The 27,477-nt window shown below is 40.2% G+C and overlaps 1 protein-coding gene across 6 annotated transcripts in view; it reads right to left on the reverse strand.

Moving 5' to 3' along the window:
- The window catches only part of kcnq5b (potassium voltage-gated channel, KQT-like subfamily, member 5b), a 120,015-nt gene that overhangs the window by 7,181 nt on the left and 85,357 nt on the right, over positions 1–27,477 (reverse strand). For 3 of the 6 annotated variants that reach the window (XM_046401791.1, XM_046401753.1, XM_046401772.1), the window contains exons 4-11: positions 25,143–25,318; positions 21,555–21,680; positions 18,432–18,542; positions 17,233–17,328; positions 16,133–16,227; positions 14,067–14,093; positions 5,030–5,253; positions 1,748–1,859 (exon numbers count right to left, since the gene is read on the reverse strand). In XM_046401791.1, coding sequence (XP_046257747.1) covers positions 1,748–1,859; positions 5,030–5,253; positions 14,067–14,093; positions 16,133–16,227; positions 17,233–17,328; positions 18,432–18,542; positions 21,555–21,680; positions 25,143–25,318 — 967 coding nt within the window. Of the gene's footprint in view, positions 1–1,747; positions 1,860–5,029; positions 5,254–14,066; positions 14,094–16,132; positions 16,228–16,480; positions 16,570–17,232; positions 17,329–18,431; positions 18,543–21,554; positions 21,681–25,142; positions 25,319–27,477 lie in introns of all 6 variants that reach the window. The other 3 variants (XM_046401763.1, XM_046401782.1, XM_046401800.1) reach the window with 2 other exon arrangements.

The raw sequence follows: 27,477 nt of genomic DNA on the forward strand, positions 1-27,477 counted from the left end.
CAGTACACATAATAAGAGGCAGGGAGACATTCCATTGACTAATGTAGCTAAAAAAAAAACATACATCAGGCCTTTACTTTACTTGCATGTCAAACACCTGTGTCTTCACACCAGTGCAAACAGTCAGAACATCTCAACAATCAATTCACTGGATGTTCTAAAAACACACAGTGAGGTTGTGGCTGCTTATTTTAGCTGTGAGTGTGTAAAACTATGACTCTCTGAATGTATGAACTGTCCACGCCCCGGGTGGCATCACTGTGATCAGTCTTCAATGCTTTTTACAGCAGAGAGAGACTCTACATGGCTTGATGGCACTACAGGTAGGTGCAGCGGTGGAATGTTGCTAAATGCACTGACTCAAGTGCTGTCTTCAGTTACAGAATTATTTTTACTTCAGTACATTTATCTGACTTTGCAGATAAAGCACAAAACTTATCATGAGTTTTTAAAATATGGAGCATTACAACAAATTTAACTGCCCAACAATATATAAAGCAGTAAATGCTGCTTCCATGCTAGTAAGCTGCATTTAGTAATCGCAATCCGATAATATATAATAAAATAGCACACTGTTATACTTCATAATCACAAGTTTTACTTTTGTTGTGTAAATACATACTATACTCCTGTTATGTTATATGAGATACAGAAGATTTTTAATGCAGAACCTCGACTTGCAGGGAGTACTTTTCCCATTGTGGCGTTGCTACATTCAGTTAAATAAAGTATCATTTTTTTATCAATTTTCTCACTTTCTCAGTGGTCAAAGGACCACTGAGAAAGTGAGAAAATACGTCTTAATGAACTGACCCAGAACACTTTCATATGAATAGATAGTTTTATACCTTATGCTCTGACATGCAAGGGATGTTGTAGGAAAAAATATTTTCAGTGCTCTTTATTAAGAAATTTATGATTACTTGTTTGATTCGTTATTAATATTACGTCACCATATGTAACTGGGACAATATGACCAAAATGGTGTTGTAGCTTCAATTAAGGCAGCTTCAATTGATGTATGAATGACAAACTCACATGGATTAAACCTTACACAGCAAATTTTATAGTGTTGAATCAACTCTGAGAGAGTGGGTTCTAACACTATGATGTTTATTTTGTTCCAATCTTTGCAGAGTTGATTTAACACTTCCTAAAGTGTTAATAATACAACTCAGATCCAGTGTAAAAATAACTATCCAGAGTTTCAAATAAGCTCTGTGTAACACTTGGAAATCCAAGAGGTGTGGTTTCATAACTCTGTGGGAGTTGACTTTCATATTACAATATAAATCTCAAATCTAATCTTTTTGGTTGAATTTGGCAAATTTTAGCTGCAGCTGAGCTGTAATTCTATACCATATACAATAATTAAGAGTTAATTCTTGCTGGTTCTATCAAAACTTGTAGCATTTGCAATTGTCTTGTAAGACCCATGATGGCTAAGGCACACACAGTCTTTATGACATGATCTCTTTACATAGCTTTGTGGTATTAATGTGCCCACTAACCATATTTCCTGTTGCTCAACGCTGTATCCAGTCACAGGAATCAAATACGATCTAAAAATGAAAACCTAAAAAATCCTAAAAATCTTCCAGCCTTAAAACCCCTGAGCTTTCAGTCAAGAGAGCTGTTAGAAGGTAGGGGGTTGCAATCAGGGTTTGTTTACATGCAGCCTTGACAGAAGAAAAATACAGTATTCCTAGTTGGACTGAAGGAGCAAGTCTCATTTCCTTTGCCTCACCTGACAGCTCTAATGACAGACTTGACTGAGGGCAGCAAGTCCTCCACCGAGATCTCGCAGTGACAGCCCTTCTCATCAAAGCCTTCCTCCCCTGCCATGTTGGAGTCTGCTGCTTGGGAGAGAGAATACAGAAAGGGAAGGCTATTTAGATTTTGTTCATTCATCAGAATACTTCAAGTCAATTACACAAATCAGATTATTGTGAGGCAGCTAGTCTGACAATGCATCTACATGTGTTGCATTAATCTTATACCTTACATGTTTATATGCAGTCATGATTCAATTCCACCTCCAAAAACCATTTGATTTTATCATTAGGGTTCACTGCATGGCAGTAAAACCGAGAAGTTTTACTGCTCAAAAAGTTGCATTAGTCATTCATTAATTTATTAGCAAAAAAGCAATGCTTTTTGAGCACCATTAGCATTTATTTAGAGTCATGTAAGCCAAATTCCTATTCACTCTGCTTTCAGTTCTGTTTTTAGTCTCCAATAGGGAAATATCTGGCTCTTAGCTGCTAAGTGGTAAATCAACTACATTCACAAGCCAGTTGCTAACACATTCTGATAGCACAGTGGGTTTATCACTGAAAACAGCTGCCTGTTGCTCCTGAAACAAGATCCACAAGAACAGAGTCTGTAGACCAGAAAACCAAAACAATGAGCTCAAAGAGTGTTCTTCTTAATTACTAAGTAAAAAGGCAAGTCAAGTTTTGGATTTAAATGGATCTGTCATGGGTTCAGTTAGTTATTCCCTGTTTTATTTATTTATTTTATGCATCTCCTCAGGTGTCATGTTTTGCTTTTTATTTGTGACTGTTGATTATAGAGATAATTCTAACAACTATTTTTCTGTGTTTAAACAGGAAATTTAAATTCAGATTACTCAACTAGTCAAAAATTAGGAAAACACTCATGAAACAGTCAAAACTGAAGACATTTTCACCTACAAGGTTAAACATTGTCAAAAAATCTTGTGTCTATTATAAGAGTAATTTATAAGTCATTTGAAATTGCTCATCACATTCATCAGTAACATCATTACATTTAACCAGCGTTGTTAATGTTAGGCATGACATAGTTAACATTAGACATAATGTTACATTATCATTAACATTAGACATAATATAATAACAATTCCGGTGTAAATTCATTATTAATTACGTAATTAAGCAATTAATCATTATGCAATTCAAACATGTACTGTAGCAGGTGGGCAGAAACTTTAAGCCACTGAGGGCTGCACAGACACAGTTTCTGATGAAATAATAGAGTCCAACTTCTTGTTTTCATTAGTGACTATTAATATTCATCGTTGTGTTACATGTAAGTATCCATAAACATTATCCATAAATCTCCATACAGTTAAACATTTCAGCATTCGCCGAGTGTAGTGCTCAAAAATGTATTTGTGCTCCTTCATCCAGCAACACCTGTCTCCTGAATGGAAGATCCTGCCTGTACTGTAAGTGAGCCAAAGCACAAACGTGACACCACCGCTGGACCAGTGAGGTGTCCTTACATGCACTTCTAGAAATGGCTCCTAAATGTACTTTATAAGGAAAATGATAATTAGTTTAATAACCAATTAGTATTTCTAATGGCTGATTGTGAGGTTATCAACATGTAAATGACTAGTCACCTAATCACACACAGTCCTAGTTAATTAGTTTCATCTGTTCCTTATTAGCCTTTCCCTGATGTATTTAGTCTCTGTGTTCCCATCATTCTTTGCCAGTTCATCTTTATACCTTGTGTCAAGCATTCCAGCCTTTCCTTGGCCTGTCAGTGTTTTGGGACTTTTTGGCCTTGTTTCCGTGGTCCTAGCCTGTCTTCTCAGTTTGGAATTTTTGCCTGTTCCTTGACTGATTTGTTTGCCTGTGTGGACTGACTTCACCTGATTTTGACCCTTGCCTGCCTCACCATTTACTAAGCCTGTTGTGCACTGCCTTTTTGTTCATAAATGATTTGAACTGCACCAGATTTGCCTCTGTATTCTTCACTTGGGTGCTGTTTATCTGTGCTCCATTTGCACAAATATGACAGGATCTTTATAAAAGTCTGAATGCTGAATGAATGATAGTGGGGATTAAGTGGGCTACAAAAGTGCATACAAAACACACTGACTGAATTGACCTGAACTGAGGGTAAAGACGTAAAAACATACGCTGTTTTGATAGACAGTAAGAGAGAGTGTATTGAGTACTGTCTGGAACAGCAGGCTAGTACTAAAGAACAGGTCTCTGGGGTTCCTGCAATTCCACTTGTGACAATGTAGTTTATGAGCTGCCTGAATTATGACACCTTGAGAATGTAAGTATAAGGTTACAATATGTAATGCAGTGAATGGAGTGGGAATAGCATCACTTAATAGGCCACAGCATGTAGCATCTGTATGTGCTGAAGGGTTTTACTTAAAATTAAGTCATAATGAAAGGGAAATGTCTCAAACATCTCAGCTAGCCAAACATGTGAGTGACCATAAATTGATCAGACAGAGCATGGAAAACCAGCAAACCAGTTTGGTTTTGGCTAGCTTGGTTATTGACTCCTCTCCACCAGGAAGTCTCAGCCAGCTGGCCGCCTCTGACACCTCATATGGCTGCTGGAACTTAACAACCCCACCTTCCATCAGTTCACCCACAAACAGGCCGTTACCCAACAGGGCTTGCCAGGTCGGCATTGCTAGGCCAAAGGAAGGAAGTGTAAACGAATATTAGCATTCCTCCACACAGCTGTCTGAATTAGTGGATAAAACAAGTTAAACATGTATTTTTAAAAGTCCTGCATGGCAGCTTTTAGTGAGTTTTAGAGGTGCCAGTAGAATGATTTATTTTTTTAACCTATAGTCATACTCTGGCTACTACAACTTTTTCCAGTCTTTATGCTAAGCTAAGCTCAGCTAAGCTAACCATGTCCTGGTGGTAGCTTCATATTGAACTAACATACATAAGTGCAGTGCCAAAAGTTGGCATAAAAGTCTAGGACAGAGAAGAGAGAGAGAGAGAGAGAGAGAGAGAGAGAGAGAGAGAGAGAGAGAGAGAGAGAGAGAGAGAGACAAGAGAATTCTTCCTGGTTTTGTAATTTTAGCATTAGGCTATATAATTTTTGTGTTTTGTTACTATTCAACTGCATCAATTTGTTTTTATTTTTCATCTAATTCAATGCTGTTACGCAGAGTGCTGTATATTGAGAGAATGACAATAAATAATACTACCATTAAATACTCCAAAACTAAGTCAGACATTGTCAAGAGGTGGAGTAATGGTACAGAGTCACTAACCATCAGTGGTAGAGCGTGACTGGCTCTTAAGGCGCAGTGAAGGTCTGAAACGTGTCCGGTCGTTGAAGCTCCAGCTCTTCTGCACCTTGGCAGGGCTAGTGCCCTCTATTCCAGCCTCAGCCACCGGAGAACGCCGGTCGTTCACTGACGACGCCTGCCTGTTCTTGATGCTCTGACCTCGGGGGCTCGCCAACCTCACCCGTTCCTTGAAGCTCAACTTCTGACTGTAGAGTGAAATGGGGATAAACAGTAGCACAGTGAGGAGAAGAACAAGAAGGAATTGATGTTATGAGGAAGGTGGAATGACATATCAATGTTTTGACAAAATGCAGTTCTTTTACACAGTCCCATCATATGGCAGTAATCATTCTCCTATATGAGGATGAAGGGCAGCAGGGCAAGATGAAGAAAGGCTAGCATGCATTGCATTGAACAGGTGCAAGCTCAGGTTAGGTATGATGCTTTGATTGTGTTATACTTTGTGGCTTGATGTGTGCATGTTTTTATGTTATGTCCCCTGCATCAGCTGCAGTACTTCTGTCATTCTGCGTGAAAAATTAGTTAGCATGATGCTAAAAGGGACATTCACTGACAGACTGTTATATTAAATAATTAAATATTGTTTTATTTCAATTTGTGTGACAGTTTCTTACATTCCATACCATTTAACAAGGCATTTAAAGCTATAGGATTTATTGCACAAAAGTTCCATGCAACGTGTCATGAAAGGATGTGGTTATGGAAGAAAATGAATGAAAATTACTTGTGGTAAGTGAAGGAACATATAATCATACATAAAGAGAATAAGAGAGGAGCTGGTTGTGTGTTTATGCAGCTGTAAAATGACTGCATGCAATGGCCATATTCAAGCATCAGGCATGGTTCATTTAAAAGTAGTACTGTATTTTTACTGAACATGTGTAGGATAAGGCTTGTATCCATAGTATTAGTTTATCTTACTGTCAACAAATCTAATGAAAAGACCAAAACCAACAATGTTTTGAATCCCAAAACATTTTCACTTTGAAGCTCTGTGTCTGTGGCACCAGTTTATTGGTTCCTGCTGAAGAAGTAAATCTTTAAAAATGGAAAAATATATGGATTGTTTTTTTTTTTAAAAAAAGGATTCAGTTATTTCCTTAAACAGCAGGGCACTGTAGGTTTCAACCAATGATTCTCAAACAGGAGTAAATAACGCTTTTGTATTAGACTATTCCCAGATGCAGATTAATACACATTGGGTGTTCTAGTGAGGAATGTCTAACATACAAAGCTTATGCATAAGTGTATAATGATTATTCATAACATGGTTGAAGACCATGCAAATGGTCCTCAACCATATTATGTTAAAGGACAACAATGTTGCTCTATGGCACCAACGAAGGCGATATACCTACATGGCAGTACTTGTTAGGATCGTGCATTTCTGTTTTTTTCTCTTTTCATTGGATTTGTTGACATTGAAAATACACAGAATATCACCAGATTTATCTAGTGACTGTGGCTATAGAACCACATGGTGTGTGTGTGTGTTTGGGTAGGCTAACAGTAACGTGTGTGTGTGTGCAATGCATAGTACCACAGAATTTCAAATTTGTATCTGAGATATGGAGTGTGATATGTAGCTTAGATGCAACACCGGGGGCGGCTTGAAGAAAAGAATAATTGTGGTCTACGATATAAAATAATCTCTAAAATCATCTCTCTACAGCCCAAAAAAAAAAAAAATCTCACAAATGTTAATCATTTAACAGGATCCGCTACTGAGAATGAGACCTGGAGCAAATGTAGTTAAAACCAAAATCACAACAGGCAGAAGTAGCGCATTGCTCAGGCAAGGATCAAACAAAGGCAGATAGAGTATTATAATGTGTATAAAGCCGACTGATATCTCCCTACGTTATTTAGTAACTCTGCACCCTCTGTGGCTGCACAGCCTCCTACAGATACCCATGCACCAAGAATTAGTCAGCATTCCCAAATTAAAACATCATGTAACAGGGCAGCAGAAACGCTGTGTACCTATGTTTCCGAGTGGTACGCCTCCTCAGTAGCTTCTGTTTATTACTATGAATTTTACTAAAAAATCAAGGGAAGATAGACATACGGTGTTGTGTTACATGATGCAGAAACAGAGGAAAGAAAATGTTTACCCCTGAATATTTTGTGAGGTCAAACAAATCACTTCTTTACTCGTCTTTCCCTCTGCCCTTTTTACTTTGACCCTGCTTCTCACCAACAATATCTTGTTTCATGCTGCCTTAAGTCAAACTGAATGACTTCAGACTTCATGCCAGTTAAATGCTGACATGTAAATGCAACGATACTTAGTAAGTCTGTATATATAAAGGCTATGAAGCGTAAGTAATATAGCTGAGTTTCTGCTGCAGCTTCAATTCGTCGACCACTGACATTTCGAAGTGGCAGAACAGAGGCAATTGAGCTTAGCAGAGGAAAATGAACATCTACAGCACCATTTGAAAAAGGCAGCAATTTGGTGACTCACATACTTCATGTTGATATCCCTCATTTAACTACATGAAATTCAGCTGGGCCATGGCAACAAGTGCTGAGTCACCAGCGTGAGGCCAGTAACCTTTAGACAGACACTTGTGGGCTCACCGAGGGTGTTAAGATGCAGACCTTTTTTATGTAATTTTTTTGTCCCATATAGCTGTTTATATCACTTCACTTCTGTGATATATTACCTTGAAGATTAATAAAGAAGTCTAGCTAATAAATAAAATATGACAGCTTCTACTTGGACTGTACCATGCAGGCTTTTAATCTCCTCTCCAGCTCTGTGGAGATGTAAATCGAGTGTTGGGGGCTTTGCAAACAAAGAACAAAAATACATGGGTGAAGGCTGGAGCTCTTCTCATTGGTTCTTCAGACTGTTGAGAGGATGGAAATACATGCAATTATTGTTGTATATGTTATCTAATTATTCTCGGAAGCTCTGGGATAACTGGAGCTCCGAGGCAGCTGGAGGAGGTAACTCCACCTTGCTGCTTTTCTGTCCTTGCAATAGACAAGCACCCTGCATGGCAGAACAATGAAAAAAGAAAAAAAAAGAGAAAAACTTGAGGAGTCCTCCACAAATATTGTCAGACTGTGGTTAGCAACCAGTTTGGCCCTGTTAAAGCTAAGCATGTGCACATGTAAGTGGTGATGTCTGGTGGTCAGCTGATTGGTAACCACTCAATGTTGGCTACTTACTAAATTTTAGATTAAAACTGGATCAAATCTAAATGAATGTGTGTGACCAAAATCCATTAGGTCACATGTAAGACCTAAAATCCATTTACTAATAAGCCTTAAGCCATGTACAACAGAATCAGACCGGTTCCACTTCAAAACATTTTTATTATTATTTCCCTTTGATATTACCCTTATAACTCTGTAATACTGAGTGAATAAAATCCCATAAAATGTTCCAAGCCCTTGTGTGATAGTTTGTTCTGAGAGAGAGATTACAAAACCTATAGAGACAGGGTTCTCTTCGGGATGGACACCGCATTGCCCTCGAGAGGTAAGCTTCAGCACATCCACACTAAGGCAACACTACAGACGAGTCTTAGGCACACAGACAAACACACACACACACACACCACACTTTGTAGAGTAGAGAGCCTGTGTATGTGTCTGGTGAAGCCTTATAACTATAAGCACGCCGCCGGGAAAGTCTCAGTTTGATGCTTCTGAGGGCAGCCCAGTTAAAAAGAAGAAGCTCTTCCTCTGTCTGCAGTGGTCTGACCTCGCTCGACAAGACACACTTAAGATTACATGGGATGAATCCTGTTCGGTGTGTGTGTGTGACTCTCTTCAATCTGCTTAATTTAGTCATGTATTTATTGACTTTTCACATTGTTTGGCTTCTGCTGCAATGTGCTATAGTCCATACATGACTCAGACTGAAGCATATGGTGCAGTACAGTACAGCTGCATACAGGTTGCTGTGGTTGTTTGCAACTCTGGTTTACTCTGTATTTCATAACTGTAAACATCACATATTACATCAGTCTTCACTGCCCTACATGCAATGCTCCATTAATGATTCTAAAAAGCTAAAACGCTAACATCAGGAGAAATATGAACACGGACTCTTACAAAATATTTCAAATCAGGGTCCAATAGGTAACAGGATGTTTAAAAAAATGTGTGTGTAAGTGTATGATTGCTTGTATTTGAGCGCGATAGCATCTGTGTGTTTTTGGAAGGGAGAACAAGTGATAAACACCCCCCCGACCAAAGAGAAAGATAAAAAACTGAGTCATAGGGAGTGGTTTCAGTAAGACTTGCCATTAGCAGGTCTACATTACATCACCCACAGCCTTAAACCCCTCCATTAAGTGCGACTTTACTCTCTCAGTGACAGTGCAGAAGTGGAGTAACAGGAGCCTTTAGGTGTATAAAGCTTGACAGTGTTTGGATACTGTTAGGATACCAGTGGTAATATGATACTTTGTTACAGACATTTGATACAGCAAAATGGTGTTTTTTCTGCATTGCTAAAATATTATAAAGCTGCTATAATAAACATCATTTTATATCAGCAATGGAATAATTGAGTGTGCGCATGCGTCGATACGTGTGCAGCCTGTTACAGACGCTCCCGATCTTTCTCACTGTTTTCTACTATTTTATTATTTTTTCGCGACTCCTTTTACTTTCTTTTACTCTGGACTACACTGTTTTACTATCTACCACACACCAGGAAAGTTGTGTGTCTTTTTGGTGTTTTGTTCGTCGCTGAGCTACACTTTTCGGAGCGGCGATGAAACTCCTCGCTGCCCGCATTGTTTACACTCGGGATCAGCTGATGGACCTGAAGCCGGCCACCGCTCCAGGGAAAACACCGAGAGTAATCCCTGCTGAATGCTGGATTAAAACGCACAGGGGATGCAGGGGAAATAAAAAGTTACGGAGGAAGAGGGAAGCTTTGAAACAGCGGAGGCTTATGACTAGAAAGTTTAAGCCGTGTCTCCCCTCTATCGTCATGGGAAATGTGAGGTCACTCGGGAATAAGATGGACGAGCTGACGGCATTGTCGCAGAGTCAGAGGGAATACCGGGAGTGCAGTTTGATGTGCTTTACGGAGACATGGCTGCACCAGGACATACCCGACGACAATGTGACGGTAACGGGCTTCCATACGGTCCGTGCGGACAGAGACTGCGCTACCAGCGGTAAGCACAAAGGGGGAGGGCTTGCCGTGCTCGTTAACAACCGGTGGTGTAATCCAGCTCACATCACGGTGAAGGAGCGCATCTGCAGCCCGGATGTGGAACTTTGTGCCGTTGGACTACGTCCATATTACCTGCCCAGGGAGTTTTCACATGTTGTCATGGTAACTGTTTATGTTCCCCCCTCTGCAAACCCCAGCAGGACATGTGACACTATTCATTCTGCAATAGCCCGGATACAGACTCAGCACCCGAGTGCATTCATTGCAATCTCGGGTGATTTCAACCATACTAACCTAGACAAAACACTCCCCACTTTCACTCAGTTTGTGAACTGTCCTACCAGAGAGGGAAGAACAATTGATCTGCTGTATGCAAATGCAAAGGACTGTTACAGCTCTTCCCCCCTCCCCCCACTAGGCAGGTCAGATCACAACCTGATCCACCTCTCCCCCTGCTATGTGCCTCTCGTAAAGCGTCTGCCTGCAACTTCAAGGACTGTGAGGAGATGGACAGACGTGGCCAATGAGACACTCCAGGGCTGTTTTGAGGTGACAGACTGGCAGGCACTCTGTGAGCCCCACGGCCAGGACATTGATGGGCTCACGGAGTGCATCACTGCCTACATAAACTTCTGTGTGGACACCATTGTCCCAACCAAAACTGTAAAGTGTTACCCCAACAACAAGCCGTGGGTAACCAAGGACATCAAAGCCATCCTCAATGACAAGAAGAGGGCTTTCAGAGCAGGCAATAGGGAGGAGGTGAGAGCTATCCAGCGCACCCTGAGATCAAAGATCAGGGAGGCAAAGGAGAGGTACCGGAGGAAGCTGGAGTGGAAACTCCAGCAGAACAACACGAGAGAGGTGTGGAGTGGCATGAGGACCATCACAGGTTACGGGCCAAACAGAGGAGGAGTTGATGGCGGTGTGGAACGGGCGAACGAGTTGAATCAGTTTTTTAACAGATTCGACACAGGGACCCCAATTCACACTTCAAACGACTCCTCAGCAGTACGGCTGCAGCAACCAGCCACTCCAGCCTCTCTCCCTCCACCCACATTCCATCTGGATGGCCTCGCTCACACCTCGTCCCCAGAAGCCTGGGTGGACCACTCTCACCTGGGTACCACAAGCACTCCTCCCCCACCCATCACCCCAACGATGACCTTCACAGCTGACCAGGTGAGAAGACAGCTGCAGAGACTCCGTGCAGGCAAAGCTGCAGGCCCAGATGGTGTGAGCCCCAGGGTCCTGAAAGCCTGTGCCCCCCAGCTAAGCGGAGTACTTCATCATGTCTTCAACCTGAGTCTGAGTCTTCAGAGGGTCCCCGTGGTGTGGAAGACGTCATGCCTCGTTCCTGTCCCGAAGACGCCGCGTCCCAGCGACCCCAAGGACTACAGGCCTGTGGCCCTGACGTCACACATCATGAAGACCCTGGAAAGACTCGTCCTGGAGCAGCTCAGGCCCATGGTCCAACCGCTTCAGGACCCCCTTCAGTTCGCCTACCAGCCCCGCCTTGGAGTGGACGATGCCATCATCTACCTGCTGAACAGAGTCTACACTCACCTGGACAAGCCGGCAAGCACTGTGAGAATCACGTTCTTCGATTTCTCGAGTGCGTTTGACACCATCAGGCCGGCTCTGCTGGCTGAGAAGCTGACAGCGATGCAGGTGGATGCCCCACTGGTGTCCTGGATCGCAGACTATCTGACGGGCAGACCGCAGTACGTACGCCTGAAGTGCTGCCTGTCAGATGAAGTGATCAGCAACACCGGGGCTCCACAGGGGACTGTCCTCTCTCCCTTCCTCTTCACTATTTACACCACAGACTTTACGCACTGCACAGAGTCCTGCCATCTTCAGAAATTTTCTGATGACTCTGCAGTGGTTGGGTGTATTACTGGGGGGGATGAGAGAGAGTACAGGACGGTAGTGGACAACTTTGTCACATGGAGCGGGAAAAACCACCTACAGCTCAATGTGACAAAGACCAAAGAACTGGTGGTGGACCTGAGGAGGACTAAGGCTCCAGTGACCCCTATCAACATCAAAGGGGACACTGTGGAGGTGGTGGAACAGTACAAGTACTTGGGGGTGTACTTAGACCACAAACTGGACTGGTGCAAGAATGTGGACATGGTCTACAGAAAGGGCCAGAGTCGCCTCTACTTTCTGAGGCGGCTGAGGTCCTTCAACATCTGCAGGACGATGCTGAGGATGTTCTATGAGTCGGTGGTGTCCAGTGCCATCACATATGCAGTTGCCTGCTGGGGCAGCTGCCTGAGGGTGAGGGACACCAACAGACTCAATAGAATCATCAAGAAGGCCAGCCATGTTGTGGGAGAGGAACTGGACTCTCTGACAGTGGTGTCTGAGAGGAGGATGTTGTCCAAAATAAGAACTATACTGGACTTTCCCTCTCACCCTCTCCACAATGTGCTGATCGGCTACAGGAGCTCGTTCAGCAACAGACTCATACTCCCACGATGCACCACAGAGCGACACAGGAAATCATTCCTGCCTGTCGCCATCAAACTGTTAAACTCAGCACTGTGATGGACACACTCACTGTATATAGACAATGTACATATTGGCTTTTTACACATGCACATACCTGTATTTTAAATTTTCTTAAAAATTTGAATACAGTTTTTTGTAAATACCTGTACTTTGAGATTTTAGTTTTGTTTATCCTATCTTTATTAAGTTTATCCTATTTTTTATACTCTGCACTTTTCTCCTTTCTTGGTCGGGAATACTGCATGTGCAATGTCTGTAAAAACAAGAATTTCCCTCCAGGGATTAATAAAGGAATTCTGATTCTGACTGTGTGTGTATTGTTAAAGAGGTTACTCATAAAGTCTAACCCACAGAGAATTGCCACCTGATTTTAAAGTTGCCATTGTTTTGGTTTTACAACTTACACTTTTAGTGTTTTAGTACACTCTCATTGCTTAAAAGGCTCTGTTAAATGCACTGTGTGCCACCTGCTCAGTATCAAACAGCAAAAACAGAGACAATATTACATTCCCCAGATGGATAAAAAAATTGACAAAATGAATGTTAACATTGTTCCATGTCTGCTGGATGTGTAACCGCTTGCTGTTATATTTACAATTTGTGTCCCACCTCATAGTGGCCACAATAATCAACATATGCAGGTTTAAGGAACACGTTTTGTTTTTTTACATTATGTGAAGTTTACGACCCCAGACTTTTCAAATGTTGAGTGTTCTTAAACACAAGCAGCCAGACAAGACTGCTATTGAAATAAAATCTGAAAGTTTTCAATGCAGTGTAACAACAATTTGTCAAATAGTGTTGAAGTTGAATCAGTAGGCTTCGTACACATGGGCACATGGGCTTTCTGATTCTGATGAACTCTTGTTGTGACAGTCAGAACAAGTCAAAAATGGAAAATGTGTGCTCATGTACATAAACGCTAAAGATAAAATGCCATCAGTATTTCAGTAACTGATTTTTATTAACATATAACTAAAATCACTGTCTCTAACCTTAACCAAACTCAGTGTGGTAGATGGCGTTTTGTTCTGTTTTGTGAACTTTTCCTAACCTTAAACTTTAAAGTGCTTTTGTTGCCTAAACCTAACCACAGACATGATTCAATTCCTGGATTCTGTTGTGAGAATCCTGTGTCCAAGTATATAAATACACTTTTTGTAGCTACTTGACAAACTGCCATGATACTATTTTGCCCTTTTTTATAGTCAGCACAAAAAAAAAAAAAAAAAAAGCATTTAGGTTCGATACCCAGCCTTAACCTTAAATTATGGAGCTACAACATAATGGAAGACAGTGAATGTTCAGTGAAACAACAGGGTCACAAACCTTGTGGTCGACTCTCCCTGCTCCTTCCTGGAGTTGACAGAGAAGAAGAAGAAAAAAGCTAAATTAAGCATCTTCTCATACTACTTAAGTGTCAACACTGTGCTTAAAGGACCATAATAGTGCTTTTACATGCTTTAGCCCATTTACTACAAATCACAAAGACTTTACATTACAGCTAAACATGCTTTCATCATGCCCTCCCTGTTTAAATAAAGATGAATGAAAGTACTGTAACAGAGAACATCCAGTCTGCATTAATTTTTGCTAAAGTAACATTTTTGTCATAAGGTAATAATGTCAATTTCAGGTCCATCTGCACTTTAACTGCATTGGATGCTGCAAGAATTTATTATAAATTTCTTAATATTTTTTTTTTATTTACTTACTAGTGATTTGTAGTTTAGGTTAAAACTTGCATACACATGGTCCTCAAAATTAGCATGATGGGAAAATTGTTGTCAGCAACTGTTGCAGAAGATCAATAATAATCATTCCAAGGGAAAAAGACCGTAACTAACAGCAGGCTTGCTACAAACATGCAAGTCAATGCAAGGTAAGGAAGCATTTGTAAAAAGAGAAGGTAGTGACTGAACGTCTTCAGAGGGTGTATTCTGTACATTAAGCTCATTAAGACTGTTAAACTGTACATTATATGGCCAATATTTCCAGGCTCCGCAGACTGATTTTGGAATGATGTCATTGTGACACGTACATAGGGAGAAAACAAACCAGAATGAGTGTTTGATTGGGAGACCAACAGGAAAGGTTTTGTGTTGTGTGTTACTGTATGAACTACAAGAGTAATGGATGGAAAATATTCAAAAAGCTAAGCGGGAACCCTTCCTGTTATCTCAGAAAACAGACTTAGCTAGCATCTAGAGATTTTGTAGTAGTTTGTAATTTATGTAGTTATGTAGTTTGTAATTTAAACAACATACACCTGGTATATTTAGATGAGAAACAACAACTTCAATTATGTTGACATTGCTAGTATAATATAGAACTCTGTCTTTAAATTTGTGACATAGGCAAACAACAGGAATTTCATGTATGTTAACATACAACACAAACTTTTTATGCTTTTCTACTTTTAACCAGTGCCATCCCTTGATGTTTTGGGACACACACAAATCATCTCTCAGTAGCTGCAAGAGCTAACTTTGTGTAGTTTCGGTGTGTGCTGTTACTGCTAAGAGCTGTTCATATGTCATGTTAGTTGGAACCGACGGATGTCTACCTGCAGTGTAGATTAAAAAGTTTTGCACCTGTGAGGATGAAAGCACAAACGCTAACAACAAAACCTCTAAACAATTATGACGATTTTACTGGTTTCCATCAAGCTGCTATGTTGCTGAGGAATGGAAATATCCATAAGCTTTCCACCTCCTACTGTGTGTACATACTTCGTAAATGAGAAACTTGTCTATAGTGATCTATCCTGTATCTTTGTGTATAAGTATGCCATCCGACAAAGTTCCTGACAGGCTGAAGTACACTGTACATCTGACATCCTCCGGACATCAGAGTTCAGCGGTCGCTCAATTTAAAAAGACTGAATTTCAAAATGTCTTGGTTGGAGCAGCAAGGCCACAATTGCCATCATAAACAGAAATGGAGTGTGAATGGTAAAACTGCTGCTTCAGACCCTCAGAGTGAGAGCAGTGACAGCAGTCCCTGGACCACTGAGCACCCAACTGAATTTAGTCAAACACAGAGGGATAAAATGTCTATTTATTTTGGTCTAATAGCAGCAAAAGGTTTGTTTAGAAATATTTTAGATGTCAGCAATTTTTCTGCCAATTAAGGCAAAGTGAGATTAACAGAGCCTGGAAACAATCAGTCAGTTTGATGACTGTGAACCAATTTCTCAGAAAAGAAATAGAAAAGTATGAAATCAGTGCATTTGTATTTTCAATAAAGAGAGCAAAGATTGGGAGCAGAAAATGTGAAAAGGCTAAATCATTTAAAAAAGATGACTCAAAATGTACATAATTGAAGTACAGGAAAAGATGGCTAGAGGGGCACAGACATCAAATACAGACACCAGCTGCCATAGTTGTACCTACTTTGTAGGGCTGCAGGTATGCAACGCCTTCAAGTGAGGCTTCCAGGTAGCAATGGAAACCGAGTTCTCATCAGCCGCATAACTACGCCAAACACACTGCATGCAGAATACACAAAAACCAGGAAGAAGAAAATAGTATAAAAAAGGAGACCACCCCCCCAAACAAAAGATAACAGGGAAGGAAAAAATGACATACAACAAAAACAAGGCAGGGGCGGGAGTCAGAGGGAAGAGGAAGAAGAGGATGAGGAAAGTAGAAAAGAAAACAATGAAAGAAGCTGATTAGTGAAACAAAAAACAGGTGTGTCACACGTCTGTGGTTGGGCGGAGGGCAGGCATGGATACATGCCTGTGGGAAGGCAGGAGGCTCTCATAGTATCGCCATGTGGCGTCCAGGTAGGGCCTGGTGCTGTCGGTGGAGTAATAACGCCACGCAGCCTGGTACAACATGGGGACAGACAGGATGAAGAGGAGGAGGAAATCAGGAAAGGGGGAGATGGGAACATAAGATGGGAGAGAAAGGTGCGAAGGAAAGAAGAAGAAAATGAAGAAGTGTGTGGGAGTGAAGTAGGTGAGAGAGCAGGGGGATGACAAGGAAGCGTGTGGAAAAATACATGAGGAGGACAATGTGAGGTCAGCATCACTAATATTCCGGATGAAACAAATGGCATGTGTGAAGATCAGGCTGGAAAAGAAAGAAATGTGTGAAATAGACAAGAGAAGGATGGCAAAAATGGCTTTGCCAAACTATTGTTTTTGGGGCTTTTTGACACAGGAGAATCTGGAAAGCAGAAAAACAACCTCGCAGAGATTACAGAGTTTACTGCAGAGTGAGGATGAGTGAGCAGAGGAGTGGACAGAGTGAAGCTACATGCTGTGTGCTTTTCATTGGGTCATTTCAGGGTTTCATGGAAAGAAAAGAGAAACTGCAGAATGACAAAATCATTAAGGGCTATTAAACACTTCTTTCATAGATGCTGTGCCGTATTGTTTTGTACAATTCAACAAATCAACAATTCTTAATAATAATGTATTAAATTTCCAGCCCCAAAACAGTAATGCAATGTGTGTCAGAGAAAGAGAGCAGACCGGCTGCTTTACCTGGATGAGGTAGGCTGCTGGGTTTCTCCTCTTCTCAAAGTGCTTCTGTCTGTGCTGCTCCTGGACCTTCAGGGCAAAGCCTGAACCCAGAATACCCTGGTATGACATTAAGAGGAATAATTACTGGATGCATGTACACATCAAACACTTGAGTGTCACTGTGTTTCTGAGAAAGATCACGGTGGCTGTAGGGAGAATGACAGGTTTGATTCAGAAATGGCAAACATTTCACATGTTTATTTTCCCTGAGGGAATAGTTTGACATTTTGTTTGCGTATTCGCTGCCTTGTGGAGAGATAAGATTGGTATCTCAAAGCTTATTCACATTATTGCAATAAAACAGATCTCACATTCATCTCCTCTGACACACTTTACATACACATTAATGTGGTGTGTAGTGGGTTATAACAGTCGGTACTTTACAGGTATCAAATAAAGCCAGTCCCAGTATTCAGACTGGTCACCAGTCTATCACAAGGCTGACACACAAAGACAGACAATCACACGCACTCACACTCACACTCACACCTAGGGGCAATGCAGAGTAGCCAATTAACCTAATGTCATGTCTTTGGGATTGTGGGAGGAAGCCGGGGCACCTGGAGAAAACCCACTCAGGCACAGGGAGAACATGCAAACCCACGTCTAACTATACTGAACAAATTTAAGTTGTTTTTAAGTTGCAAGATTTGAATGAATTGACTGACTTTCTATTAATTCTAATTATTTGGACTGAATATAGCAGAACTTAAAGGTCCAGAAAACATGTTGAATTTATTTTTTTCCTCTCCAAAGTCATTTTTTAGAATATTTTTAAACCCACATTGTTAATTATTCATGTTAACATCACACTCTGTTTGTTGTTTGTTTATTGCAACACATCTTGGTGCATTATTGTTATCATATCAAACGCCCTTCACACATGTATAAAGTGGAAGAAAAAGTATACATATTTAGTCTGAATTTCAATCAAGTACGTTCAAATTCCTCAAAGTAAACGTTCCCTGTAGCTAAACCTCACAGGCTTGCAATCAAATCAGACAAAACATATCAAACCAAATCACAGCAGTCTTCCTGATTAAATAACAGATAGATCGCAATTGACCTGAAAAATCTCTGCTCTCTGACAGTGAAAATAAATAAATAAATAAATATGAAATAATTTGTATAAATAATATACTTGAAGAATACAGACTTACTGCTGGCAAGGCAAAGAATGAAATGCCCAGGAGGGCAAACCCTGCAGACAGCATCCTTCCTGTCCACGTCTTTGGTGTCTTGTCCCCATAGCCAATGGTTGTCAGGGTGATCTGTGAAAACAATTCACTTATCATCTGGTCCTGAGTGATGCTCACACAGAAGCTCTGGCAATAGAGAAATATTAGTCTGGAAAAAGAGATTATCTCAATCTTTGATATCAAGGAGTTCTCATTAAACAGTTGACAGTTTGTTGTAAAAATCCTGTCTGTGTATATTTATTGAGTTATTGATTGTTTAGCTTGCTCATGAATTTAGTTTATTGACTCCCATTAACATTTACTTCAACACATGTACTTACAACATTCATTGGAAGGCTTTTATTACATTTAGCAAGCAAAAACATGTTATTAATTGCTTTAATTGCTATAAATCTAAATTGCAAAACATTAGTAAATGGTTGAAAGCAATGACTTAGCCATGAGTTTAATAAGCAGGTTCCTATGGATCCTGTCTGGACCATCTGCTGTGGTCCTATTTGACACCAGCTACTGTTATTACTACCTATCATACTTCTACATTACTATTATTATTACTACTATTACTACTACTATTGCTATCATGATTATTTTTGTTAATATTATATTTTATCCTTCCAGTACTTGGTTATTAATGCAGTTGCTAAGCATCTCTGTCTCTGTCTGACTCCACCCCCTTTCCCCCCTCCTTCTGGAGAGGAAACTCTCCACATGGCTACACCAGGTTTCTTTTTTGTGATTCTGATGAACTGGTCCTTTAACCAAAAAATAAAACATTAAGAGCGTATATTTGGATTCACTTGTGGCAGACATGAATGAAAGTCCGTCTGCTGCATGTATCTGGGTTGAACCTGCTGCACCACTTTCTTTTTCTTTTTCAGAATGGCACACATGATTTATGATTGCTCTAAGTATCTTCATTTCTTATCTTTAACTACTTTTATTTAAATGGCTTTCGGTGTGAATAACTATGTTATATGCATGCTTATTCTTTTACATATTGCTTAAGCTGAGCCACATACACATGATAATAATGGCTTCAGGCAAAGCGGATCTCGGTGATTAGACTTGTGTGGAGTCTGTATGGCCTTGGTCCTTAGTGCAATAATCAAAGTTTGTGGCTGAACTGCTTATTTTACCTTGGTAAAATACAAAAAAGCACATGTGTGTTGTTGTCCTTATGGGCCTGTGTCCATGCATTTTTTTCTGAGCAGCAGTGTCTTTTTTTTTTCTAGCTGTTCCCAATGAGGAGAATGTATATCCATATCTTAGAGAAGTTGTGTTGTACCAAGGTTTTTGTGCTGCTTACAGCACATTTAGTTGAAAATAGCTGAACTTTCTAGACAGGCTCTGGTGTTGTCAACGGATTTCTTTTTCAGACAACCAACCATATATGAGATGGCACAGGATTAGTAGCCTAGTAGCCAAGAAAATTAGCTTTATCAGACAGAAACAGTGTAGCTGTGTAGCCCACCACTTGTTAACGTAGTGTTATGTTAGCTATCTAGCTAATGCCAGTCAAAACTCATGTGTAAAGTTATCTCTCACCGCACAAGCGCTTTATCTCGGCTCTCCACAACGCCCTGCCATTGCTTTTCTGACAGGAAAAAAACACTATGTGGACATGGGGCATTATGTGTGAAGACCTGAACCGAAGACAACTGTGCTCAACTCTATACAGATGATCTGCAAGGACGCAATAATAGGCTATTTTGACAGTATTACACTTCTAACTGATTAAAATGACGAGATAAACGAAGAAGCCAATGAATTATGTTTTAATAAAAGAAAAATGGAGTTAAGTGTAATTATGATTCATAGTGATGGAACATCACACATCAAAATATGTCAGCTGAATAGAGCTATTCACATATGTGTGACAAAGCCTGAAAAGAAGCATTTAATGCAATGTATTCAATATGTAATGACAGGAACAAATGAACCTGGCTGTGAACTGGCACTGCTCTGTTTTATCTGTGCATCTGTCAATACATATATCCATGTGCCTGTCTTGCTATTTTGGCAGACAGATCTCTCAGGATTATTTTCATTGAGACTGTAATTCCCTTGCATGACAGAGGTGGTTGCAGTCATCTGGTACCATTCTGATTTGTTTTTGAGCTGGTATGAAAATGGTGATTAATGGAGCCATGGAGGGCTAATGTTGATCGAGCTGTTGTCGGAGCTCAGAGGCAATGACAGACTGAACAGGAAAAAACATTAGCAAAGACGCAGATCTGAAGCACCCAGTGCAGGACATATTTCTGTGAAGAGATGACTCTGCAAACTTGTCAGGTAAAAATCTTCTGCTGGAAAGAAGTGTAACTTTGAGCTCTCCTGTCGCCCAAGGAACCAATCAAAGCACAGCTCGTGGCTGGGAAATCACCTGATCACCTCACTGGTGCCCTTAGTCCACTAAAATACAAAATGGCAATACAACTGGCAGATAATATAAACAGTATGTAGCCTTTTAACTTTAAAAAGTTAACTGCATTAATTAATGAATTAATTAATTTGAAAGCATCTTACAGTCTCCTACCTGTGTGAGACTTATGAATGACAGGGGAGCTGCTTTTTTATGTTACTGCTGCACATTTGCTGCTCTGCTAATGTTAATCTCTAGCTAATTATTTAGGCATTAAATACAAACATGCTCACTGTTGAGTTTTGTAAAGATGAATTAGCACATCTTAAAGTTAATTTAGTACTTTTCAAAGTTAAGGAGGGATCCTCCTTAGAATTTTAATGTTTTCAATCCATCCTACCAAGGAAGCATCCTTGACTTTGAGAAGCACCTACTAGATAATTTTAGTGTGTTGGCACTCTAAAATGTCCGGGCGCTGCCCTGCCCTCGAAGTGGAGTTCTACCTTTTTTGTTCGGTCAACATCAGATTATTAATTGACATTTACAAAACAGATATTCTCGTAATTCCCATAGTTCCCACAGTACACTGGCAGAAACCCTGGATAGCTACAGATATTGGAGGTAGAGTGATGGGAATGAAAACAACATTACAGTCATTTTTTCCATTCTGGGTTTTGACTGAAGCTTGACAGGCAAAGCTACATTTATTCCTCCAAACTCACCGTGCCCCACCACAAGGCATCAGCGTAGGTCGCAAACTCCTTGTTGAACTTGTTCTCCACAAGGTAGACGAGGAAGGAAGAGAAGATGAGAACCAAGAAGCCAATGTACCAGGCAGTTACCAGCTCCTGCAAGAAGAGGTGTAATCATGGAAGATTGCTTTGCTGATGCACAACCACTTCAACATATGAACATTCATTGTTGTTTGATCTAAATCTGCTTTTCTGTGAAGTTTTTGTGAATTTCAGTGATCAGGTCACGCAAATGAAAGGTATGACCTTTTATCATGACCTAAATCTGTGTTTTAAATCCACTTCAGAGTATTTTTGAACACATACTGTCCCTTCTGCTTTTACAGTTAGATGAGGGCTTTTCATAGACACCGAAATACATGTGTGAATAAGAAAACTCAGCCATAAGGACTATATGCATAGGGTCTCATTTTAAGGGAATAAGATAGAGGAAGCAATATGAATCCATTACAATTACAGAGTTATTGGGGAATACACTGCAGTAAGCCTAGTGTATTTTTAAATTTCAAAAGCAATATCACCATTCATATAACCATGATTCCATGGATAATGTTACACCGTAATGTCTTTTTCCAGTACTTGACTGTAACTGTAAATTTGATGAACATACCCTAAAGCATAACATTTATGACAACTTATAAAGATATACTCAAGCGGCCTGCATGCTTTGTCCATGATTACTGTTTACATGTTGACTGTGACTCCCAAATAATAAACACAAAGAATATATCTCAACATCATATATTACTGAAGATCTCCATGCCATACAGGCAGGTTAATAATGCAAGGTTACACATGCTGTATAATATGTTAATCTCTTCATCTAATTCAGCGGAATCAAAAGGGAGAGGTCTTGGAGGCATCAGGACTTCAACAGCCACAAGACAGACCAGCAACAACTGCCAATGTTCCATCTTCCTGATCATGGTGCATTTTAGTGTTATAGAAGAGGTTGGGACTTTTTCAGCAAAGGCAAGCATGTTATTATAGACTGAGGAGAAAACAATCCTGGAAAAGTTGGTCACACACACACAAGCTTTTTCTTGCATGACTATTGTTAAAATCCCTCACAATAAAACATATTGTGATTTGCCAATTGTGAAAGCTGAAGTTCTCACGTTTACAGAATAGTATAACAAACATATACTGAATAAATAAACCATCTATTATCTTTTCTCATAATGTGAGTTGAGGAAAAAATATGAAATCATTAGTGCCAAACAGATCAAGCATCAGGTTTCATGTTGCTTTCAGGGCAGTTTGTTGTGTTGAGCTTCAGGCTCAGCCAGGATTGGGTTTGCTTATTAGCTCTGTACAAGACTTAGATAGCAGCTACTGTCCATTGGCAGAGCCTGGGCAGACAAAGGTCTCAATTTTGACAGTACCAATACAGTTCAGCTGAGCACTTCACATTGTTTTTGAAAACGCCCAGCTCTATTGTTTGACTGTTGGTGCGGCTTCCTGCTATAGATAATGTTGACCACTGGCTTTCATTGCAAGCTGAGCACCAACCACCACCTCAGCCACTACCGTCATGGCAACTGACTGCAGCTCTTTGCTCTTGTTGTTCAGCTAGTGGATGCTTCTGCTGATACACTGCCATTTGACAATGCAGACCCTGACATTCTGTTTTGCAAATCATTTTTACAGAAGCAATAGTCCCTTTTCAAACGGCAGACAGGATGATTGTAGCAAATGAAATGTGGTTCACCAACACTTTATGGAATCTGTGTCTCAGACAGATAACTTAAAGGTGCAATGTGTAACATGGTCATAATTGTCTTTTTCAGAAATACAAATGCATTGGGTTGTGTTGGCAAGACAACAACCAAATGCATCAGTATTTGATTAATGATTATTGATTACTCTTACATTGCACCTTTAAAAGCTGGGCAAAGAAAACAAAAACTATCTGCAAGGCTACATATCACCAGAATGGAGAAAGTATTTTGTTTGTAATTTACGTGAACTGTTCAACTGCTTCAGCTATGTGTGATGACATTTCTGTTTACTTCAGGCTGGGTAATTGGTTGTTATGGGCTAATCTGTTTCACTCAGAATGCAGTGGAAACTTTTGATTGGCGAGAGACTCTCATGAAACATTGTCAGTGGCCCAAAAACCCTTTCAGAAAAGCCTTTAGGAAACATCCTGAAGACATATGCAATGTTACACCATTTGACATTTGCTTTTGAAATGGGAAGTTCTTCCAGGAATGTGAAGCTTTTTTTTCACATGTAAAGAGGAACTATTTCAGCAGTGATGACCTCTGCATCTACGAAGGTCACACTGATCTCAGACTGAAGTAAAAAGAAGCTGGTGGGTTTGTGTGGGTTGGTCCAGTTGGAGCACAGAGATGAGGGTGAGTTGAGGTAAGAAAATGCAGCTGAAAACAGTAAAATCTGGATGGAGAGCTAAATATTGCAGTACCAAGACTGGGTCTAACACTTCAAGTTCTAAAGCCAGATAAGCTGTTTGAGGACCTTTCTGTATTAAATTGTGTCACATTTGGTAATTGAATGTAAACAAACTAATTCAACATTACGTGAACACCTTCATTTAGAGAATCTGAGCAGGACATTGACAGCTTCCCCAATGACACAAAAGTGCTTAGTGTACATATATTCAAAGGTGTTTATAATGTGTTATACAAAATACAACACCACGACTCATTAATACCCATAGTCATCACCTTGGCATATTGTGCTGAGCTTCACCAAGGTAGGACTTATTGCAGGGCAGCACTATTAGATTCCATTTATTTCTCCTGGTGTGCTTACTGTACCTATTAAGGTGTTCACTTTAAACAGGCATGCAGAACCTTTGTCTCCCCCCCTCCTCCGGCAGTTAGAGTAATTACACAAACACTGCCAATGTGCTTATGGTGCCACAGGTTCTACCATACTCCAATCTGTTGCAGCCTTCTTTGTCACTATGGTTTTGCGGTTTCTTCAGCTGTGGCAAATCAGTCTTTGCTGGTTGATGTGAAAGACATAGCTAAGAGAGTTGCTACGAACTCCACACTTTAAAATAGAAAAAATAAACTAAGATATAGATAAGGTGGTTTATTTGGGAGTGATAGGCTTAAACAGTATTGTGTGAACTCACTGGACAAGGGCTTTAATGTAACAGACATTTATACAAAAAAAAAAAAAAAAGTCCCACACTGCAGGTTCAAAGTAATACAGCTGTCTACCAGGGTTTGGTACCATCCACATTTGAATTGATACTGCTACCTGGAATTTGGTACCCCTTTATTTGGTACTTTACTCTTTCTGTGTAATTTCAGCTGTAAAAAATGCAAGTCACCGAATATGCTCTAACACTGGCATTGCCTCAAAGGAGGGCGCTGCAGAACTCAAGTTAGGAACAACTTCTTACCAAGCGTGTAAACATTCTGTCTTATATCAGCACAGTGATGTAAGTTCAAGGCATCACAGTGCAGGTTACAAGGTGAAGGTAGCAAGCATTAGCAGAGAACCCCCTAAGTTCCCAGGGATTTTGTCCTGTAGCTAACAACAACAAATGTGTGTGTTGGCTTTTCATCTTTGGTTGCCCACCTTGCTGTGTGCGTAGACCACAGAGCCCAGAAGTTTCCAGGTGCCTCCTCTTCGGTCCATTCGAACCATGCGTAGGATCTGCAAGAAACGCAGGCTCCGGAGGACTGAGGTGGCGAAGATATTGCCCTGACTACCCGCCGACACCACGGCCACCGATGCAATCAGCACTATGATGTCTGGAGGGCAGAGAAAAAACACACACAAGGGCTGACCAAAGGAAAACTACGTTGCTTTATGATCAACCCCAAAACAAAATACATCATACCTGGCATCACCTTCATACATTTTAGTCTAAGAGAGTTCTAAAGGCACTTAATAAAATGGAGTTAATTCAGTTTTTTTTATAAAAGGATGACTAAAAGGTCCAGTACTATAGTGATTATGATTATGATAACAATAGCAGTCACAATAATAATGGTAGTAGCTGTACAGAGTAGTAATGGAATTATATATATATATTATATGACTAAACAGTAGTAACTGCAGTAGGTTTCTAGCGGTGAGGCAGTAGATTGTAACCAACTAGATACACCTCCCTCTCCAACTGTGTAGGAGAACCTACTGCCGCCTTCATCTCACTATAAAAATAGTAAAGGTCCTCTGTAAAGTAAGTATTTGGTTTGCCCATTCTGGGCTACTGCAGAAACATGATGTGGTGAAACAGGACCCTCTACCTATGTAGATATGAAATGCTCATTCTAAGCCAAGAAAAAGAAGACAATTCTTGTTTTCAGGTCATTATACACTAATTAAAAAATCATTCTGAATATTATGTTGAATTTCTGCCAATAGATCCTCCGAAATACTACACACTGGACCTTAAAAGCTCTCTCCCTGCAGTTGTATTCTAAATTTTTGCCTCCAAGCAATGTATTTCTCTGTATCCACGTATTTCAGCAAATCATTTCTAAGTTCATGTCATATGTTCATAATATTTCTTGAAGGAAAAGATAATGATTTCACTCAAAATAAAATGATATACCAGTAAATAGATTACACACGCTTATACACATGAGAAAAACTGGAAATAGAAAAGCAGAAACGTGTTCACCCTGATAGCTTAAAGGTTATGTATCTTCCTAGTATCAGTCTTAATGTGATTGTGGCCTCTTCAACAGACTCATTTGAGTCTGGAGGTCAGAATATCTCAGACTGACTTGATGCCTGATCATGGTGCTGCATAAACAACAACTCACTGTAGTCAGTTCACTATCACCCTACATCATTATCCCAAAAAAATATCTCATTACTGCAGCTGACATAGTTTGCCAAGGGCAAGAACAGTACAATAATGTAGTGTGTACTCTTCCTATATATACTATATGTTTGTATCTCTGGCTATCTCATCAATCTGCTGCAGACAAACAGGACAGTGGGGAAGTACTTGGCCGAGGCATGAAGAAAAATAACATTTTTTCACATACAGTGTACCTGAAATGATACAGATCACTGCATGCCACTGAGATTCTAACCATCTGTGTCTCATTTCATTTTCCCATATGCACGTATAAGTAGCTGTATTACTGTATGTGCTGCACATTATGACACATGGCTATGCAAACATAAACACACAAAGGCACAGGACAGACCGTCAGACATGCACACATACAGATCTGACCGTGTTCACAGGAAGTTCACACAGATACCACAATGAATGAACGAACAACACCAAACCCACAAAGAACACAGACAACTCAATTAACAAGCTCCTATTGCTCAAGAAACATCATTCTCTCTCCTCTTTCACCCTCCACTGTGAGAGTGTTGCATAACACTTATTTATGGCTACTTTATTCTGCAGATTTATGATTCTAATAAGTGATTTCTATATGAATGACTGTGTGTGTGTGTGCTCAGCAGAGAGGTTGTGTCCTGCTGAGGAGAGAGTGGAGAGTCTTCTTCAATGTTTGACAAATATTAGCAAAATAATTGATGACAAAACACATTAAGAAGTGTATTAATTGTGCAGAGAGGGGACATCTTTGTTTGACAGCCTGCTCTGGAAAACACAAGCAACTTAATGACTGCGCAGTAAGCTTTAAAAGGCCTACTGGGAGCAATTTTCCATATACGCCACACAGACATGTACGGGTCTATGGATAAATGAATAACTGAATCATCTTCACTTCTAAGACGCACAGCAAACATACAGAACACAGGCATTGTTGTCAAAGTGCAGCATATGTGATGTGAGATGTGAGTTATGCTCAAGAACAAAACATCTATTTAATACTTACAGACTGTGTGGGGCAGAAATGCTCACAAAACCTAATTCCCCTTTACCATTACTCACTTACATGTTTATCATCAGGTTGGCAAAAATTAAGACCTGTGT

Source organism: Scatophagus argus, chromosome 2 (assembly GCF_020382885.2).
Source record: "Scatophagus argus isolate fScaArg1 chromosome 2, fScaArg1.pri, whole genome shotgun sequence".
NCBI lineage: Eukaryota > Metazoa > Chordata > Actinopteri > Scatophagidae > Scatophagus > Scatophagus argus.